The sequence below is a fragment of the Hermetia illucens genome, chromosome 1, assembly GCF_905115235.1.
Source record: "Hermetia illucens chromosome 1, iHerIll2.2.curated.20191125, whole genome shotgun sequence".
Classification (NCBI taxonomy): domain Eukaryota; kingdom Metazoa; phylum Arthropoda; class Insecta; order Diptera; family Stratiomyidae; genus Hermetia; species Hermetia illucens.
Genome location: NC_051849.1, coordinates 204090305 through 204111867, shown reverse-complemented (window position 1 = coordinate 204111867; position 21563 = coordinate 204090305). Strand labels below are relative to the sequence as shown.

At 42.1% G+C, this 21563-nt stretch overlaps 1 protein-coding gene across 1 annotated transcript; it reads left to right on the top strand.

Annotated features, from left to right (window-relative positions):
* The first annotated feature begins 12051 nt into the window (after positions 1-12051).
* On the top strand, positions 12052-20410 carry LOC119655990. The gene is made up of 3 exons (XM_038062231.1): positions 12052-12368; positions 13297-13461; positions 19945-20410. Exons 1-3 carry the CDS (start codon positions 12308-12310, stop codon positions 20154-20156), a joined length of 438 nt encoding a protein of 145 aa, XP_037918159.1. The 5' UTR covers positions 12052-12307; the 3' UTR covers positions 20157-20410.
* The last annotated feature ends 1153 nt before the right edge of the window (positions 20411-21563 follow it).

Sequence of the window (21563 nt, the reverse complement as noted above, 5' to 3'; positions counted from 1 at the left end):
TATTACACACAATAAAGATGACTCTAATTAGCTTCTGCAAAGTTACGTACAACCACTTCAAGCTGGCTAGGAAGCAGATGGCTGAATTTGGACAGAAAAGATGGACGGAGCAGATATTATTAGAGAAAATAAGAGCAAATTAGTACTAAAGCCGAGTGTATAGTCATAGTAATGGTTTGAACTATAATTTTGGACAAAATCATGTCTTTGGTTTTTTTGGGTCCCAAATTTGAACCTCTATGGCTACAGTTTCTATTCTATCATACTAAGTAAAAAGTTGATACCGTTTCAATTAAAATCTTTAACAATTTAAATAGATTGAATATTTCGTCCTGATCTAGAATGTTGGTATCTGTGTATGTTCTGAATAAATAAAAGCCTAACCTATGATTTGTATTATAAATCGACTTCAATTTTCCCTAATTCCGGCATTCAACAAGGATCCACTTCGAAATTCTAATGAAAATACTACACATCTTGATGGATTAGAATATAATTACCAGAATATGTTAACCCATCTATTTTTAGGACTTGAGTAACTTCTGCTGAAAACTAAAGCTAACAACTATGTTCCTAACTAAATTACGCGGAGGTAAAGTTCTGATGCGTAATAAATTAAAGCACTTTCAGCGCTAATGCTTCCAAGCCACGCAGGACAAAATCGTGGTATGGGAGTGTCGGTGATATCCAGTAAGCAATGGTATGGACACCATTAGACTGCTTCTCACTAACGTTGACTATCATCAAAAATTCATTGAACCGTCCAAACTTAAAATGAATGATGATTGGCTCATTAACAACTTTAATGTGTGTAGTCTACTTAGGGGTTGTTTGCTGATGTGAATATGATCTAATTGTGCCTTAATTACACTCCATAGACTGGTCTCATTCAAAAACCTAATGAGGACATTTTATTGTCAGTGTGTGCTGATAAAAAGCAGTTTTACTTTATTTAAATTTTTGGATGCAGGAGTTACTAAGGCACAATTATGGGAACAGTTTTGTAAACCATTTTATTTTTTAAGATTTTTGTTCAAAACAAAACGTTATTAAAATCGGTTGACTATCTGTTTATCCGTCTGTTCGTCTTCCTGTCTGTCTGCCACGGACTTTTTTTTTATTTTTAAAGGTGGTAACTATTGACATGAAATGTGGTGGGAAGGTATGGACTGTGAACCCTGACATTGGTCTACGTTGGGCTTGAGGGTGACCCCCATATATTCACTGAATATAGCCATGGGGGATATCTAATGAAAGGTTTTCATTATGACTTTCCGAATAAGGTTCTAGTTTTGACAACAGTTGTAAAGTAGAAACTGCGGGGGTTAGAAATTTTAAGTGGACACTCTCGGCACAATCCACCCGAAAAATGTGGAAAAAAATCATGATTATGCCAATATATGACATTTACGCCACGAAATATCTCTAGGACCGATATCAATACCAGAATATTACTATATACCATATATTGGGAATTTCCTGGAAACCCTGCTTTAGTTTATCCTAGAAGTACAAGAAGTAGAAAGCTTCTTTGTAATATATAAATCGCAATATAGAGCATCATACTGGAAAATTTGGTGCAAATTCTACCAATAATAATGGTGGTGAATATCAGTATCCCATTAAAGTAATAGTTTTACTAATTTAATATATATACCTTACGCGCTTTGTACAAATGGAACAATTAAGCACACAAATATTCTTGAATAAAAGTTTAAAAAAAAAATCGGATTTTCGGGATTTTAACTTGTTTTATTCGACATGGCATGCAACAGTTGGCTCACGTGCTCTTTGGATTTTATTAATTAAGTGAGCATCCAAATATTCGTTTTGAGAATGATGGGGTCCTAAGTCCGCATCAACTTAATGCTGGACTGGACCAAATGGGGAGCAACTTACTCCCTCTTTCCTGGTCCACGGACCCCTCGTTTAGGGCTTGAACCCAAACTTTTAAAAAAAAAAAAGTCAAGCGACGACGGCTTTACGGTTTCTTACCAGGGCAGAGGCAAATCGTCAGACGCTGCCTCACCTCTGCCTTGGGAGCAGCGTGACCGTAGCGGCTCGCAGGGTGAGGCAGCGTCTGACGATTTGCCTCTGCCCTAGTAAGAAACCGTAAAGCCGTCGTCGCTTGACTTTTTTTTTTTTCCAAGTGAGCATCACCTAAAAGTTGATTGCATTCATTACGTTAGTTGTCCGAGTCGCCAATTTGTACGATAGTTATTTAAGGTTTTGTGGACAATTAGGTGAGGTGTCCAATTTAAACCTGTACAGGTATTGACGGAATTCACCAAGGCCGGTGAGAAACTGTGTGAGATTATAATTGATCTCCCCATGCTTTTTCTCCAGCCACTCCCTGATGGAAGGGATCAACCTGTAAGTCCAACGACCCTTTTCTGACTGGTCCCATCGCTGGTGCCATCTGCTCATGGACCTCTCCTTATCGGCTTTTTTCACCTGAGCTAAGGAAGAGATGGACCTGGTGTTATAAATGTTCATCATTTCGGTTTCCATGATGTCAATCGGCATCGTTCCCGAGATGACGAATGCTGCATCGTCTGAGATGGTCCTGAAGGCAGAACACACCCTTAGGGATGTTCTTCTGCAAACCGTACTCAGTTTATGTGTATTGCCTAAAACCTGCAGTGCTTTTCCCCAAACTGGGACTGCATACAGCATGATAGAGCTCACCACCCACCCGATGTCTGTCTGTCACACCCGATTTATTCGGGAACGGCTGAACCGATTGCCACGAAATTTAGTGAGAACATGTGGTCTGTGAATCCCTTTATATGTAGCAAGTGGCACCATTTTGTGTTGAGTTTAAGAGAGGGGGCAAAATGTTTTTTCACAGAATATGGTCATGTGGGGTAGCAAATGAAAGGGCTGAATTAGTATTTTTCGAAACTGGTCCCATATTTCATACCGAGTGAAACGTAGGGGAGTCAGGGTTAAAAATATGACACCTAAGCTGTTAGCTTTTGTCAACGAAGTAAATCAAAGATATGTATACGATCGATTTATCGGAAATAGGCAAAGTTTATTTGTTTAGGGTGAGCATGATATCTACGTCTGTAATATGTAGGTACGCATATCTTCTAGTTTGAAAAAATATGAAGGAATATTTTGGGTTTTTGACCATAGCATCATCATCCACGGCGCAACAACCGGTATCCGGTCTAGTCCTGCCTTAATGAGGAACTCCAGACACCCTAATTTTGTGCCGAGGTCCACCAATTCGAAACCCCTAAAAGCTACCTGGCGTCCTAACCTACGCCATCGCTCCATCTCAGGCAGGGTCTGCTTTGTCTTCTTTTTCTACCATAGATATTGTCCTTAAATACTTTCCGCGCTGGATCATCTTCATCCATACGGGTTAAGTGACCCGCCCACCGTAACCTATTGAATCGAATTTTACCCACAGCTTGACGGTCATTGTATCGCTCATAGATTTCGTCGTTATGTAGCCTACGGAATCGTCCATTCTCATGTAGGAGGCCAAAAATTCTTCGGAGGATTCTTCTCTCGGACGCGGCCAAGAGTTTCCAATTTTTCTTGCTAAGAACCCAAGCCTCCGAGGAACACATAAGGACTGGCAAGATCGCTGCTTTGAACAGTAAGAGCTTTCACCATATGAAATAGGCTCTGTTGGCAGCCAACAACCGTGCGCGGTTGTGATTTTTGAACCTAGATAGGAGAAATTTTCAACGGTCTCAAAGTTGTAGTCTCCTATCTTTATTGTTTTCGTTTCACCAGTGCGATTAGCTGTTGTTCGTTCTTTGGTTTTTGGTTGTGTCTAATCTTCATTAATGTGGAGCCCGAGATCTTGCGACGCCTGCTCGATCTGAGGTACATCTCGGGTTGTTTTTCTCATAATGTCAATATTGTCAGCGTAGGCCAGTTATTAGGCGGACTTGAAGAGGATGGTGCCTCCTGCATTTATGTCTGCATTGTGAATCACTTTCTTCAGGACCAGGTTGAAGAGGACGCACATAGGGCATCCCCTTATGGCGCAGCAGGATTGACAACATTTTATTTATTTTGAATGTTGTTAATGTGAGCGGATAGATGACGCCGCCGGCGCTCTCCGCGCTTTTTAAGGTTTTGTGTAAAACAAAACCTTATTAAAATCGGTTTACTGTCTGTCTGTCTGTCCGTCACACGCATTTTTCTCGGAAACTGTCGCAGCGATTGACACCAAATTTGGTGGAAAGGTGGAAACTGTGAACGCTCACAAATATAGTGAGTTACGTCAAACTTAAGGGAGGGTCCCCATATATGCACAGGGGGGCGGGGTGCAATTTTTTTTTCACCAAATATAGTCATGTGGGGTATCAAATGTAAGGTCTCGATTAGTACTTTTCGACACGTTAATTTTGACATTTGTTGGAGAGGCTGGGAGTGCGGGGGGATAAAAGTGGTCATTTATTTAATGGGGCCATTTTCAGACACTGCCCGATCGAAGAATCTCAAAAAAATCAAGAGGCTGTCACTAAATGGTGGTTCGGCCCCGAAATACCTTCCATACCGATATCCCTTCAAGTAAAGTTAAGTTCTTCCTAGCACCACGAAATTTTGCGATAATATAGAGCTTGATCCTAGCAAGTTTGGTCGAAATTGCGCTATTACTAACAAAGTTATAATAGGTCAAATTTGTCAATTCTTTGAAAATTCAAGATTTTGAATGTTAATATCACCCGAAAGCGGATATTCTTACATAATTTGTGGGTTTATTACGTATTACGTACTAATGGGACAAATTCACACTCAAATGCCTTTATAAAAGAAATACACAAAACCTTTCACACCGCTTTCGGTTTCGCGATTTGTTAGAACTCGCCACAGGAGCGGTGAAAAAATTCCGCTGGCCGGAGACAGAGGGACCGCGTGGAAAACCAACCGGTCTCTTCTGCTCCAGCCGTCACCGAAGACGTACGCGTCGTTCGTTTTAGTGTTTGAATACTTCTTTGAAAATATATAGTAAATTCAGCCACATTAAAGTCGTTCATCCTTTCTTGATTTAAGTAAGCGGTGTACGAATAAGCTTTCAACATTCCCAATTCGATCTTAAGTGAAGCTATTTAAAGCTGCTGTTGAATAAATGGATCAGTGTATAAATAAAACTAAACCCTTGTCTTTAGGCGTTATTGATTTTGATTGGTCTCGAAAGTGATCCTGCTGCTTCGCACGTTGGTCGGTGTCAACCTAGTCAGTCTTATCAAGTTCGTCGGGATACCGAATTCTCTCATGGCGGTGTACAGTTTTACCCTGGCTATGCTGTCATAGGCGGATTTAAAGTCGATGAATAGCTGGTGCAACTGGTGTCCATATTCCAACCGTTTTTCCATCGCTTGCCGCACGGAGAAAATCTGATCTGTCCCTGATTAACCTGGGGTAAAGTTTCTTTGGTATGGGCCAATGATGTTTTGAGCTTTTGGGGCTATCCGGCTTAGCAAGATAGCGGAGAATATCTTATCGATGGTACTCAGCCACGTGATACCTCTATAATTGTTGCATTGCATGAGACAAATTGCCATCCGTCAGGCATTGATTCGCTGTTCCACACCTTGAGCACAAGTTGATGAATCACTTGGAGTAATTGGTCGCCTCCATATTTAGCCAATTCGGCTGTAATTCCATTGGCTACTGGCGACTTACGATTTTTTAGCCGATGAATTGCACGGATTGTTTCTTCTATACTTAGTGGTGGCAGTATTTGTCTGTCGTCTTCAGCTGGCGGGATCTCCAACTCGCCGATGTTCTGGTTGTTGAATAGTTCATCAAAGTACTTAACCCATCGCTCTAATATGCCCATCCTGTCGGAAATCCCTCTTTGTCTCGGCAGGATGAACATCGAGGTGTATAAGGCTTCGTCCTGCTACGATTACTCCCTGTACTTTTCTAGTTCACAGACCTGTTGGTTCTCCCTGGCTTCCTTTTCTCGTCTGTGAAGTCGCTTCTCCGCTCGCCGGAGTTCGTGATAAGTCTCTGCGCGATCCCGCGTTTCATTTTTTGACTAATTAAGAAACCCACTCCGAGTAGATGGTTTACTGGATGGCCGCTATAATATATGGTGTAGCTACTCTTCTCCAGGAAACCGGTCCCTGTCCAATGCATCTCCTGCAACGCTGTTACATCAGCCCTATATTGGGACAGGGTACCAGCTACCTGCTTGGCAGCTCTATTTCTGTACAAGGAGTGCACATTATATGAGAAAACGCGCAAATCGTTATATATTTTATGTGTCTTTCTTTAAACAACCCTTGCCATCACAAACATAATAGCAAAAAAGTAGTACTGGAAGGTAGCAAGGAACATATCGAAAGGCTGGCTGGCAGAGATTATCATTTTGCACTGACCACATGTGAGGATCATTCTGGGACAGTAGGATTTCCAGCAGATAAAATATGCCAATCGAAGAAATAATCTGCACCACATCATCAAAAATCAAATACGGACCATGCGTGCTTCCTAAAAGAAAGGCGAGAGGAACTTGGCGAGGGCTGCCCACTCCTCCAAACAAGATGACAGCGGAATAAGCAACTGAAGCTTCTCCAATTTTGCTGCTCCATAGGGTCCTTGTCAGTGGTAAGACAAGAATCACAAAACCATGTCTGAGCAACCGAAAAGAAGAAGGATATCAAAGTATTGACCAAGGTTGGGGTAGGACGAAACGGTCAATTAAAGAGATCTAAGTGCAACTTGTATTCCGGTCAAGTCAAGAGCAGATTGTTCACTGGTGGAACAAAAAGACTGCTGTTTGGACTATAAAAAACGGAGTATCACGATGATCTACAAAAAAATTTCACTCGAGCAAAGGTCTTGATGAGGTCATTACCAAATAAGGAATTTGCATAGCACTCGGAGTCAACTGAAACGGGAGGACGTGTGAGAAACGGATGTGAAGAGTCAGCGGAACACAAGCCCTAACTATATCTGTAGTGTCAGCTAGAAAAGTACTATTTGCGAGTGAAGTTCGCATCATATGGGTCGTGTGCAGCCTAGTTACGCGAGTAAATATCCCCAAATGAAGTGCCTTAAATGCGTCAGGTTGGGATACATGGTGGAGTGCCCGAACTCCAAATGGAGTGCTTTAAATGTGTCACACTAGCACTACCGGCAGGTCGAGGGTGTGTAGAAGAAAACTTTGATACCAGGTGCTCAGAGTATTGGATTGCTTTAAGTGCCTTACATAAATGAAGCTGAATTTGAACCACTGCCAAGCTGCTCAGGACATATTGGCACAGAAAGTCCATGAAAAGGAAACCAATGCTGCGCTGCTATTATCGGTAAAAAATGCAAGAATTTTCAGCAAGGTGTTTCGAAAACGGACGTAAATGGGAAGGCTGCGGCGTGGGCCTGTGGAAATGATGAAGCATTGCGGACACGACTTTGTGGTGTCTATTCCACTCCCTTAATGAGAGGAACCGGAAATCTGACTAAAGCCGGTCGGTCGATGACACTATTACCTAACTCTTCTAAAATAGGAGGGAGGAAGGATCGGGAGAAGGAAACTTTAGCCGCAAAGGAGAAGGGACTACAGGCTTGCCTATCAGAACCTTCTCCTCCGCATGCACCCAGAAAAACCGAATAAAGGGAAGCCGGTAATGTGAATGCAACTGGTCTAACGCCGATATGTGAAAATAGATCCATGCAGCCCGGACTCCATGAACCTGGGAGGGCTTCTAGCCGACGACAAAGGAAGGTACTGCGAAAGAAGGCGAAGTTTCTTGGGAATGAGGACATGGACATTGCTACAACACCAAATGTGGCGATATCCAGAGAAATCGGACGCAAAACAGCGGAACTTTCGGTGGAAGGTGAGGAAAAACTGGTAACCCGGGTGAGATCTACTCTGAACGCAGCAGACTTTTCAGTTAGCGGTGGTTTTCTTATAGGACTGCACTTATGGCTACAAACATAAGAGTTAGTCAAATCAATCTGCAGCATGCCAAAGCGTCTTCCCGTCTACTGACGGCAAAGCTGGCAAAGTTGGTATTGTGTTATTGGTATTGGATCAGCCAAGGGGACGAGGATCTTCTTCGATGAAAGATCCTCGAGACCGAGGGCCTGCGTTCTGATATCAAAATTGTTAGAGGCAACCATGCTGAGACAATTCTGTTCCCAGGACCTTGTTGCGGTCTACTTACAATACCAGGTAAATGGTAGGAGAAGAAACGTTATAGTTGCCTCTGCCTACTAACCCTATGATTCTTTGTGCTCTTCGCCGACGCAAGAACTAAGGGATCTGGTAGTGTATGCAGAATCAAGTGAATTTTTAATAGGTTGTGATGTGAACGCTCAGCATATTTGTTGGGGCAGTAGCAAATGCAATCCTGGATGAGAGAAGCTGTTTGATTTTATTACTTCAGCTGGTTTGATGACCGCGACGTACGCCTCTACGTTCGTGAGGCCAAGAAGAAGTGAAGTAATTGACCTAACAATCTGCACTTCAAAGTTGTTAGAGTTGATTAGAAACTGGCGAGTGCTAGATGAAGTCTCACTCTCAGATCACCGTTACGTTAGAATTTAGTCAAACTATTGCAGGCGGACAGCATAGATAGACGGAATCCTAGGAAAACAGATTGGACAAAGTTCAATGAACTTCTTGGCGACAAAGTTGAGCTCCCTAGGCGACCGAGGGCTCCTTTGGGGATAGAAGCTGAATTGAAAACTTTGAATTGCACACTTTTAGAGGGCTTTGAAGAGGCTTGCCCTATTTCTCGACGTGGTACAACGATTCCATGGTGGAACCGAGAACGGCAGAGATTCAGGAAATCAACCAGACGACTTCTAAATCGTACTTGTAAAAGCAATAAAGATGAAGACTGGCTAAACTTCCGGAACTCACATCGTGAATATAAGAAGCTCGTAAAACGTTCGAAACGAGACTCTTTTAGAGCATATTGTGAGAAACTGGAAGATGAAAGGGAGACTTCCAGGTTGTGCAGAGTCCTTAATAAGGATGAGTCGGCCAAGTTGGACTCTCTTAGAAAACCGGACGGCACTTTCACGATTTCCAGAGTTAAGTCTATACAGACTCTCTTGGAAGTACATACACTACCCGGGAGAACACGTCTCAGAAGTAGGAAGAAGAGATTTGGCGGTTTCTGCAAACACTTCAACACGACGGTGTTGCAAAGGAAATTGGGACAATGCGAGAGCGGTTGTTACCAATGAAAAAGCGAGAGCTGCTATACTATCATTTGAACACTTCAAAGCACCTGGTATGGATGGCATCTACCCAGCGATGTTAAAGGAGGGTATAGAGCACTTAGAGCAACTTCTAAGAAATATTTTTCGAGGATGTCTTGCTCTAGGCTACGTGCCTTCTTCTTGGCAGAAGGTGAAGGTAGTCTTCATACCAAAGCCTGAGAAAGATGACTATTCTAATCTAAAGAACTTCAGGCAAATCAGCTTAACATCATTTTCGCTGAAATGTCTGGAGAGACTGGTTGAGTGTCACATTCGGGAGAAGGCGCTAAAATCGAACCCCCTAAATGGGGGTACAACCCTTCAACTCTCCGAAGAAGTAAAATATCTGGGAGTTATTCTAGACAAGAAATTTCTTCGGAACAAACTTGTAGAGGTAAAGATGAAACGAGCTCTCACAGTTTATGGGCTGTGTAGGCGGACTTTTGCCTCGATATGGGGACTTAGTCCTCAGGTAGCATTGTGGATATATGTTGCTATGATTAGGCCGAAGATCACTTATGCGTCCGTAGTGGGGTGGGTTAAAGTGAAACAGAAGAGTTTTCGCTGTAAATTAGCCACATTGCAAAGAACTGTGTGTCTGGGTATCACCGGTGCCATGAGTACCACATCCGGCGCAGCTCTGAATGCATTACTCAATTTGCAGCCTTTGGATTTGTTTATTCAGAGCACTGCAATGATTCAGCTCATAGACTAATTCGATTAGATCTATGGGAAAACAATGGACGTGGGGAGCATAAAGCATTGGAAGAGTCATTGGGAGAACTGAATCTAGTTTTCACAATGCCTCCCGTTTCTCAGATCGCCATATATCTGTTTGGTAGAAAATATGATGTTATCTTGAAACGAAGAGAAAACTGGGACGACCCAGAAAAATGCATATCAGGATATATTGACGTCTTCTACACCTATGGCTCAAAGGCAGAAAATGGTTCTGGAGCCGGAGTCTACCTCTCGAATAAAAACGAGAAGTGGGCTTTTGCTTTGGGACAATACACATATGTAGGTCTTTCAGGTTGAAGTGTATGTGATCTTAGAGACTGCAACCTGGATGATTGACGAGCGGTTGAAGGGCAGACGCATCGCAATCTGTAGCGATAGTCAAGCTGCATTGAGGGCGTTGCGTAGTACTTTGATCACTTCAAAAATCGTTCAGGAATGTAGAAATCGATTGAATTCTGTTTCTAGATTCAATACGGTGGATTTACTCTGGGTACCTAGTCATTGTTATGTAGAGGGAAATGAAATCTCGGATGCCTTAGCAAAAGAGGCTTCAACTTTCCCCATGCTCGGACCGGAACCAACAGGGGTGCCGGTAGCATTGGTTGATGCTGCTATCAAAAACTGGGAACAAGCTTCCCATAATGACAGGTGGCGAGTCTTAATGCTGCAAGACAGACCAAACTCTACCTGTCAGAACCAAACAAACATACTGCGAAGTTTATCCTGTCGAAAAGCAGGAGGACTTGCAAATGTGTTGTGGGCATTCTGACTGGCCATAATGCACTAGTTGGGCATAGAAGTTATCCAAGATGATACGTGTCCATCCTGTAATGAGGAAGCGGAATCCACGGGACATTTTCTATGTCTTGTGGATGCATCAGACCTCATATTTTTGGTGCTCATGTGCTCCAACTGAAGCGAATAGCATCACATCCACTAACGGAAATTCTGGGATAAATGAACGAATCCGGGATATTCCGTTGAACGGGGCAATCGAGTACAATGAACCACTAAGGTCTGAGTGCTCAGAGGCTCTGCCTCTCCCCCACCTCAAACACCCACACATATAAACCTAAATATGCAAAGAAAGGTGCTGGGTGGGGAGGTCTCAGTCATAGTTTGGCGAGAGGTAGTTTTAGTGGGTAAAAATCCTACACTCTCAGTGATCGTGAACTCTGATATCTTTTGAAGATTTCCACCTCTTACAAACAAAAAAAGATGGGGAGAAGGAATTTGAACAAACTGCTGGGAAGGAGCATGATCCTGAAGAATATAGTTGAGGAGATGTTTAGGTCGAAGGGCAATTTGCTTGCGGCTTTTTCCGCAATCGTAAAATTAGCGAATAAGCTGCTGAAAAAGTAAGGAGGAGGAAAACTGAAAGGACAAAGAGTAGAAGTGCTTGAAGGCTGACTCACCCCGCGAAGTAACACTTAAATGGTGAGACCGCGTTGCTAGAGCTAGAGAGACCGGGGTAGTTTCTAGTGGGTGCGAATGCCGTCGCTCGCACGGCTGACTCTGAGGTTTTTGTTTGTTGTTATTTCACTTCTGAGGAACAGTAGTCCTAATCCTTCCTAAATCTTCATATCACAGGTGGAAATCCCTTGAATTTGATGACCAGCTGGATGTATCCTAGGGTATCCTTCAGTTATAGACGGTAACCTTACTTTAACTGGAATGTTATCGATGTTGAAACAAAGTTACAACCACTTCCTGAAATGCAATATAACTAGTTCTCAATGGCTCAATTTCAGGCATTCTTTCACGTTTCGTTCGAGCTACTATTTCGTTCTGAACTTTGTAAACACGCACATGACCAGCCCAAAATCGGTTACTATACATTATGTAACATTTTTTGGCATTGGATGTAAGCTCATTAAGAATGTGACTAGAATTCTGATTGATATATTCTCTAAAAAGTGGTCAGAACAACAAATTGTTCAATCAATTCAACACTTTGCCCGTGTAATGGGGAAGAATGCCGGTGCGTCCGTTTTCGCACACTAGAACCCATGATGCGTTCTTTCCCAGCCTAAGGCTGCCCCCGTCATTTTGTCTGAATTCGAAAGGAAAATCGTTCATGACATTGGCGTCTAAAAATATAAAGTTATAATGTGTATACCCAATTTTCGAAATGCACACAAGAAGTAGGAGTGGTTCACGCTTTTTGGCGCAGAGACACTGTTGTAAGTTAGCATTCAGTAATTGCGGTTAGCAGACGTAATTCGCTCGGCGGTAGCTCCAAACGACTCACCTGAAAGTGTTAGCATCCAGAACGTAATTCGCGGTGACATAAGCAGAATATTCGCCCAGTGAGACAGCAAAAAGGGTAGTTTTTCGTTAAGTAATTTGGAACAGTGAAGTGAACAAACACAAGATGATGTCCTTCAAACAGATGGGAATTTGCTTAATTGCTGCGATTTGTTTATTTGAAACCGGTGAGTGGGTCCCATTGTGATCTGAAACGGAGAATACCATTTCCATTACGCGCACTGAGTCGGATGTTTTTCAATGTTTTCCCAGTTTCCCTCGAAATTTTTCAATCTAAATTTGGGACTTTTCAAAAATATCTCATATTGAGTGGAATCAATTTCAAAATTGCTCCGCATTTGGGGCGTGAAGTGGAATTCCGTCCACATAGCGTGGTGGGCCCCTTGGTTTACTTAGTCAAAACATTCTGTATTCGCTATTATTTTGGGAAATATTGTGTCAAAGCGAATTCTGTATCTAAACCCGCCGCAGCCGCTTCAAAAACAGATTAACTGAAATTTACGATGACGGCACAATATGTAATTTACGGTGGCTATCTTCTATCTTTTGAGAGCGTTCTGAGACGTTCAAAATTCTATTTTGGAAGTACACAAGTTCCGGCTAGTGGAGTCATCATTGCATAGCCCACTTTAATGACTTGGCTATGTTTCGGGCTGAATATCAGTGCATCTGATGTTATGAAACATTCCTTAGAATTATTTTTAGGTAATATTCGCTAGACCGAGATATGTTGACTTCAATGTATTTTGCGAAATATCTAAAAGTGCTCGGCTCCCAGTTTAGACAAATATGTAGAAGAATGCTTCGACTTATGGGGAGGTTCTGATTCTACAACAATCCCAATATGTATCGACTCAAATTAATTCGTCGTCCAGATGTTCTTTGCTAAAATATTCTCCAATTTTGGCATATGACATAAGTATCTATGACAAACTGGTCGATCTCGACTTCATTGCGACGACATTGAGACTACCTTCGACACTGAGCTCGAGAAAATTGCATTATTCATTCAATTGATATTCATCGCCTTCAACCATTGGAAAATTGAATAATAATTTTCAATCATTTCTATTTTCATTCTATGATATTTCCTAGCCAATGCTGTCCGATGCTTCCAGTGCGAATCCAAATTTAGTCCCGCTTGCGGTGAAAGTCTGAATATTGACATGCTACAAGTCGTAGATTGTTCGAAAATTGCTCGACCCAGATACATCACCGGCAATAAGAACTCAACGTCCTGCGTGAAGATGATTACAGAAGGTAAGTGGTAGTTCTAGTTCATTAGGACAAATTCAATTTAAAAGTTAAGGAAGTAGTGAACGTTGGAAGGGGTAGGTATAATATTTTCTTGTTTCTTATTGTTCTGCAATATGCATGGCCATAAATTAAGGGAAAGTTCGGGTCCAGTATATTAAAAGAAAGGACATTTTTATAGAAAATTCAATCAATGAGTGCAAGCGGAATAACTTTGATGTATTTGAGAATGTTCCTTCTACTTAAAAAAATTGTCAAAAAATATAAATAAAATTAAAATATAAAAATAGGCAGCCGTAGCCGGTCAAAAACTCGGTTGTGAAAGGAGAGGGATAGATAGTTCCAGTCTAATTGCCTGTAGGCCACCACGGCGTCCAGACACTTTGTGGTCTTGCAGATACACAGATAATCCTCGAGAATTGTCTAACTTGGTCCCTGGAGCGGGTTCCGGTAATGGATAGCATGGCGTTGAAAGCGCTATTTGCGCGGTGGTCGCACGTCTAGATGCCACGACGACTAAGGGCAAGGTCCCGCCTACTGAAGCAGTTTCCACAATTTGGTGCAACCACTTCAGCAGGTTCGCTTCGGTAGCCAATGAAGTGGACTGAGGAACTGAACCTCTGTATCATCCAATCCTACTATCAAATAACAAAGGCGGGGGCAGGTGACCTTTTACCTCCCCTTGTTGCAATAGGTGCATCTGACTGTGCAGCGAGTTGCAAATCACTACAGCTTTATCACGCTCACCGAAACAATCCCGGTCGCCATCAGAGAGCGTGTTTGATTTGACTTCATACAGGAAATTGGTGACTAAAAACTGATGATCAGCACTGCGGACAACTTGTTCAGTACTCGTCGAAGCTGAATTTTGGGATAAATTCCAAGGAGTATACATAGAATTTTCTGAAATGGATCTTTTGAAGAGACTAAGTATCTTGCATCTCCAACAATTCCGAAAATTCTGCCTCAAATTACTGATGAGATTGCGCCTCCATTCTGCGCCTCCATTCTGCGCCTTCATTCTGCGCCTTTTGTGTATAGTGCTGCAGTTGCGGCTGTCAGGTTGCACTGCCAGAAGATTCACTAGCGTATTATAGGTTTAAGAGACCGAAGAGACCCATGGAAAATTCGTCTAGAAAGTCGGCACGATTCATTGAGGTAGGACAAGCAAAAGATTATTGTGATGGACTTTGGGGGCTATCCGCCCAGCATACTGAGTAGATTATTACCAAAAGCATCCGTCATGGCACTAGCTGGGCATAAATTTTCGGATGTTACCGAAGGAAAAGATTGGGTACAAAATATTTGATAGAAAAAGTCCAATATACACGGTCGGTTGGATCATAGTTAGTTAGTTAGTTTAGTTTAGTGGGAGGAACCGCAGCTCCAAGCGTTCAGACTTTTGCTCGGCCCATTGTACTATCCCCGGAGATCGTTCATTCATCGGTCTCTCGTCGACGGCGTTCGCAGGCTTTCGCGAATCTGAGAGCATTCTCCAGAGACAGAGAATGCACACACTCTTCGCTGAAGAAAACCATGCCAAGTTGTCTTCGTCTGAGATTTGAGGAAGCCGGACAGCTGCATAAAAATTGGAGGGCCGTCTCTTCCTGCTCATATTGGCTGCACATAGCCGAAACCACCACCCCAATATTTTCCATATGATATTTTAAGGAGCAGTAGCAGTAGCCCTACTAGGGGTTTTCATGTCCCACTTCTTCAGGGACAACAAAAATGCCGCTCTAGTGACTCTAGGCTCTTTTACAAAAATTTTTGCCTGCCAAAATTCAAATTTCTCCATTTGGCTGCGTGAATCATTACCCTTTTCCCTTTCAGAGTAGACTTGACAGTAAATAGCTGGATCTCAAAAGCTGGTTCTGGCTCCACCATTGTGGATTCAGAATCTCAGCGAGCCAGTTTGTCAGCTTCCTCATTACCAGGGATGCTTAAGTGCCCTGGCACCCGCATTAGGAATGTGTGGCGTAGGATTCTGCGCTCTTTGAGACGGAGCCATTCGATTTCGGACCAGAATATGAAGCCGAAAATGAGGAGGGGACGGATAAGCTGCTTGTAGCAAAACAGCATGACTTTCTGAGGTGTTGGGCTGCTGTATTTTAGGATTGGGTAGAGGCACCAGTTGCACGGCTTAGTGCCTTCGTGATATGCGGGAGGTGGGATAGACGAGAATTCATTGTCACCTTCCTTTACGGTTGGGATGGTGTCATTGTGGATCTTCAGGGATAGGGTTGATAGGTCGTTCCTCATTTTTGGTGTTATTTTAGGGTTACCGCAGAATACGATGGTCTCGTACTTTTGCAGGTTTAGGGATAGTTTCCAGCGGGTGAAATACCGGTAGAGCTCGTCTAAATAGGAATTCAGGCGGGCTTCACCCGCATTAAGAATGTTTCGTTCAGTCGGCCGTTCAGCAGCATCTGATGACAACTCCACACCAACTGGCTCGATATATCGTGCTGATCGAACGCTGCCACCTCCCAGCCTTGATGAATGTCAGAATATATTAGGGGGTGAATATAAACTCGGATCACTATCTCGTTGGTATGGTGCTCTGAGCTCAAATAACAACATCCCCCAAAATCCCCTCTGACAATCAGGTGAGAGTTAACACTGAAGAGGGAAATGGATGCCGCAATAACCGAAGTCAATAGAAATCCTGGAAATCAAGCATCAACAAATGATCTTTACAATCACCTGAAGAGCGTTATCATAAATGCGGCCACAAACATACTTGGCCCCAGCCGCAAAAAGTGTCGGAACGGTTGGTTTGACAATGAGTGTAAGTTAGCAACGGAACGGAAGAATGCTGCATACCGAGTAACGCTACATTCTCAAAGGACGCGGCCACAGGAAAAGAATTATCAAGAAGCGACTTCACAACTCGAAAGCCACAGGGAACAACAGCACCAAGCGCGGAAGTTTTACCAACAATTCCGCAGGATGAAGCCTTACACACCTCGATGTTCATCCTGCCGAGACAAAGAGGGAAATCTGATTTCCGACAGACATATTGGAGCGATGGGTTGAGTACTTTGATGAACTGCTCAACAACAAAAATATCGGCGAGTTGGAGATCCCGCCAATTGAAGACGACGGACAAATACTGTCACCACAGTGGCAATTCCTCGGCTAAAAAGTCATAAGTCGCCAGGAGTCCATTGAATTACAGCCGATTTGGTTACATATGCAGGCGACCAATTACACCAAGTGGCTCATCAACTTGTGCTCAAGATGTGGGACAGCGAATCAATGCCTGACGATTGGCGAAGAGGCATTATCTGCTTCATACATAAAAAGGGAAATATCACACAGTGCAGCCATTACAGAGGTATCACATTGCTGAGTCTATAAAATATTCTCCGCTATTTTGCTAGGCCGGATAGTCCCATCATCATCATCAACGGCGCAACAACCGGTATCCCGTCTAGGCCTGCCTTAATATGGAACTCCAGACATCTCGATTTTGCGTCGAGGTCCACCAACTCGATATCCCTAAAAGCTATCCTGACCTACGCCATCGCTCCATCTCAGACGGGGTCTGCCTCGTCTTCTTTTTCTACCATAGACAGTTTCTGCTTCTGCAGGCCGAAAGCCTACATATAATATGTAATAATATACAGGAAGTCATAGAGTTGGTGGGTAGGCATCAATGGCCGCTCCGAGGGGAACAATTAGCGATGTGGTGTGCTATTTTGCTGTCGCAAATTCTCAAAACCATGGCTCCTGTGGCAAGAAGCAGGGGACTGGGATCTAGACAATTCAAACCTTATCAGCATATACCAGCAGCGTAGCTCTTGCTTGAGGCCATGACTTCTGTAATGCTAATTCTACACTGCAATTAGCATTACGGAAGTCATAGAGAGGAAGGAGAAATCCTCGGGTGTGTCGCGGAATGGTCCTTTAAAGGCCATTTACCCGTCCACACCTCCATCTGGCCTGAAAACTCTTGCGGGCGGATCTGTTAGAACCAAATCTTCCTCGACTGAGTGCGCATGGTGAGCCTTCACTATTTGACGTCAGCATTTATTAAGTGATAAGAGTAGATTCGACTTTTCACAGTCGCTAAACAGCGGGACGTCAACTGTGCCTCTTATAACCAGTCCGTCAATCCGCTCATTTACCTCTCTGCTTCTGTGATTAAGAACTCAAAGAAGAGTGATTTCGAGCACTGCGACCAGCCTGTTCAGTGCGTCCCTGCTTGTTATTGACAAGTCGCCAGTATCGCCAATATCTCCACCTGGAATACATTGACGAATTCCGGGAAGCCGTGTGACCCGACTCCATAGATGTCTTTGATCCATTGCTGAGCAGTACTGTATCATTTATTTATTTATTTATTTATTTAATGAGGACAATACACAGAAAGCAAATTTCTTATTACATATTGTCCTCAGAGGGAGGAGCAAGTAAATGACATATTTTGCGCTTAAAGCTAGAGAGGGACATAGAGTCAAATGAACCAAGCTGTAGGGCATTGTACGACCGGCAAAACCTCGGCATCATCATCATAAGGCACCGCCAGTCACTTCACTCTGCTCCAAAGCCTACAGCAAAATGCCTGTCGAAGTTCCGCTTGCATGTGGCGTAATCCGGAATGCCCAGAGTTCCCGAGGTACATATACAGGATATTATATAGCTCACATAATCTGACAACACTGCACTAGATACAGATGGAGGAGATGCAGGGGTACTTTGAGGGCATCTGCACGGCAGAACTTCGTGCTACCACGTAATAGAACCGCACCTTAGAATAGACCGCACCGAAATATACGAATGTACATCCAGAGAATCATCCTCGGCCGATCCCATTTCCTTTCAACGGTCCTCTTGCTGGCGTATAAGGCTATGGCTGGCCTCTCAACCCTGAGTTCTATATTCAGTCTCAAATTTAACTTAGCATACAGAAGTACAGTCAGATACTTCACATTATACGAAAGTACTAATCTTTGTCCATTTATTCGCAAGTGGTGGAATTTAGTTACCCATGTTTTGGTGGTAATTAGTTCCGTTTTGGTTAAATATATGCCAAGTCCACATCTTGATTTCACTTACTGCGGAGGGAAATATCCCTGGCACCAATATCACAGAAGTCGTTGGCATATGTTACCACCTTTACCTCGCTCTTATCCAATATCAATAGAATTTCATACATCACGGTGAAGCAGACTACCGGAGAGATGGTGCCACACTGGGGGTGTCCCTCTACTCCCAGCTCTTACCAAGTGGATACCTACCAGATCAGATTGGATAGTATTGTTTCTAATTCTATTCTGCTTAGAGTTCTCTTGATGGTTTTGATGCTAATGCTGTTGAATGCTCCCTCTATATCCAAGAAGATAGCTACCATTTATTTTTTATCGCATAACGACCGCTCAAACGTGTTAATTTTCTAGTGAAGAACGGTTAATATGCACCTGCCTTTAAGGTAGGCGTACTGGGATTTGGTGAAGGGCAGCCTCTTCATGATTATTTTTAAGTAGACGTCCAGGATGAGCTTCAGGATTTTAAACACGAAAGAGATGAGCCAGATGACCTACTTTTAGTACGAAAACTGCACACGGACATTTTCAGGTTGCGGTACGTATCCAGACGAAATACAGCAAATCTCTACAAACCACAAATCTTTTTTCCTATAGCTGTAGCATGACCATCGGGAACCAGAGATTTGTGTGCCAAGAAGTTGATTATAGTTCAGCTGATTTTATCCTCGGTAATTACCAATTTGATAATTTTGAACTATTGGGGCTGCATACCTGTCGAGCAAGATACTGAATCAGAGTCCGGTTGTCAGCGGGGCCGTGCATATAGACAAGCTGTTCCAGGGACTCACCAGAAGATGAGCTCCTATGTTCCTCGGTCAAAAACCTATTTAGTTTCGTGGACTCGCTGGTGCTTTCAATATTCCGAAAACAGTATAGTCACGACCGCTTCCTGGTCTCTTGATACCCGATTTTACATTTTCAGGCAATCCCTGTATTTGTGGCTCTTAACAGATAATGGAGACATTTCTGGTCAAAGAAAGGTGCCAACTGTGAATCCCCTTGCATGCAGTGAATAATATAGTTCTACGTTGAACTTTAGGGGTGTTACATGCAAAAGGGAATATAGTCATGTGAAGTATTAATAGTTTCCGAGGATTGCAAAGGGGAGGAGTGCGGGGGTCCGAAATAGGCCAGTTACTTCAAGGACCTATTCTCGAAAGCTACTCCTACACCTTGATTTTCGCAGTTTTTAGAGAGTGTGCTAGGCAAGAAAGGGGCTTTATTTTTTTTTTTATTTTTTTCTGGACCAGGATCTTCGATTCCTTTCCAGTAAATCACATAAAAATTAAAGCAAAAATTGGCTAATTGATTAATTTAAATATCTGATAACAAGAACACAGTAAAACAGTTTCATGGGATCCCCCATATATCGGATCATCAACAAAACTTTCAATATACTTAATTTTAACTCATTTTTCTCTTAATATTTTTTCAGATAATGGTAAACCCAATATTGTGCGCTCATGCTTTTTCGAGAATTCACTGGATACGAAGTCAAAATGTTTGATTGATCCTAATTCGCAATCTGTCTTCAAGTCATGCGATCTATGCAATACCGATCTCTGCAATGGTTCATCTTCGCTCTACGGATCAATAGCATTTATTTGTTTTTCTATAGTTTTAGCTATTAAAAATTACATGTTTTAAAAGTAAGCTCCCAACATTTCAAAAACAAAATTTCCAACACTTTAAAATGTAAGAAAATATGTATTTACTGTATAATATCTTTATTAATTGCAATCAACACAAGGTAGTATTAGATGAAATTCCTCCTTTGTTTCTATTTTTTATTATTTTTATATATTGTTGACCATATTTGTTAGGATCCGTTAGTATTTATTGAAGCATTTAATAGGACCTTCAGCGTGTAACAATCTTAATAAAAGTAATTTATATATGTACTTTTGCACAGTGCAAGATGTGTTTCAATTATTGTGTGTTTTTATTATGTCTTATTCATAACTTTTTAGGTAAAATCGCGCCCAGTTTTAACTAAGTTATACTAGGTTAATTTCTATCAACTGCCCAGCGAACTTGGTCGTTCTGGTTAGGATTATCACGCCTATTTGCCAGCTACTGTTTATGTATTTATTTTGATTATTTTTTTTGTATTTTATTTTATTTTTTTTTGTATTTTATTTCAGTTGATTTATTTTGTTTTATTTTAATTTTTAATTTTGTTTTAATTTATTTTAATTTTTAAATTTTTTTTATTTTATTTTATTTAAATTTTTTTTATTTTATTTAAACTTTATTTTATTTTATTAATGTTCGAGGATGTTTCTGACAAGGAAGTTTAAAAATATTAAGGAGCATCCTCTGATAATCAGTGTCGGCTTGTTAACCGAGCACCAATCGACCAGATTATCATGGCAAATACTTTAAAGTCGTCAGCGTAAAGCAGACGTGGGCAGGTGGAGATAGATATTTGTGGAGCCTTGGGGAATACCAGAGAAAGAAGAGAAAAGAACAGAATGAGTCACCGTGACAAGAAACTCTGCAGGAGCGGTATGATAGCTAGTAGAAATGCCAAAAGATGATTAATGAGGGGAAGAGAGAGTGCGGTTGAGGATATCAAAGTCTATCTGTTCGTCTATCTGTCTGCCCTATCCATTTTGTCAGAAACGGTTCCTCCAGTTGGGAACTCTGAATTTCCTCGTATGTAGTGAGTAGCTTCGTTCTATGTTGAGTATAAGGGGGTCCCTATACAAGCAAAAGGCGGTTAAATATTTTTCCCAGCAAAATATGGGAATGTGGGGTATCAAAAGAAAAGTTAGTACTTTCCACCCTTATTTTTGATATTTAATGCAAGAGTGGGGAAGGCGGGGACTGAAAAGTGATACTTCCTTTCTCCGACCCATTCTCAAAAATTATTCAACCGAAAAACCTAGAAGAAAAATCACAAAGCTGCCACTAGATGGTGTCTTTTGCACATACGAGGACCACCTCTTAAACTCAACATACTCGTAGAACAATGTTGCTCATTGCATGCGTGGGGGTTCATAATTCCTATTTCAAATCAGCAAGCACTTTTCAGAAACAGTTACTTAACTA

Excerpts from the sequence above, each read along its gene's own strand:
- LOC119655990 (XM_038062231.1), top strand. The coding sequence starts at position 12,308 with ATGATGTCCTTCAAACAGATGGGAATTTGCTTAATTGCTGCGATTTGT. Across the intron at positions 12,369-13,296 it reads GATTTGTTTATTTGAAACCG|CCAATGCTGTCCGATGCTTC; the intron begins GTGAGTGGGTCC and ends GATATTTCCTAG. Across the intron at positions 13,462-19,944 it reads CGTGAAGATGATTACAGAAG|ATAATGGTAAACCCAATATT; the intron begins GTAAGTGGTAGT and ends ATATTTTTTCAG.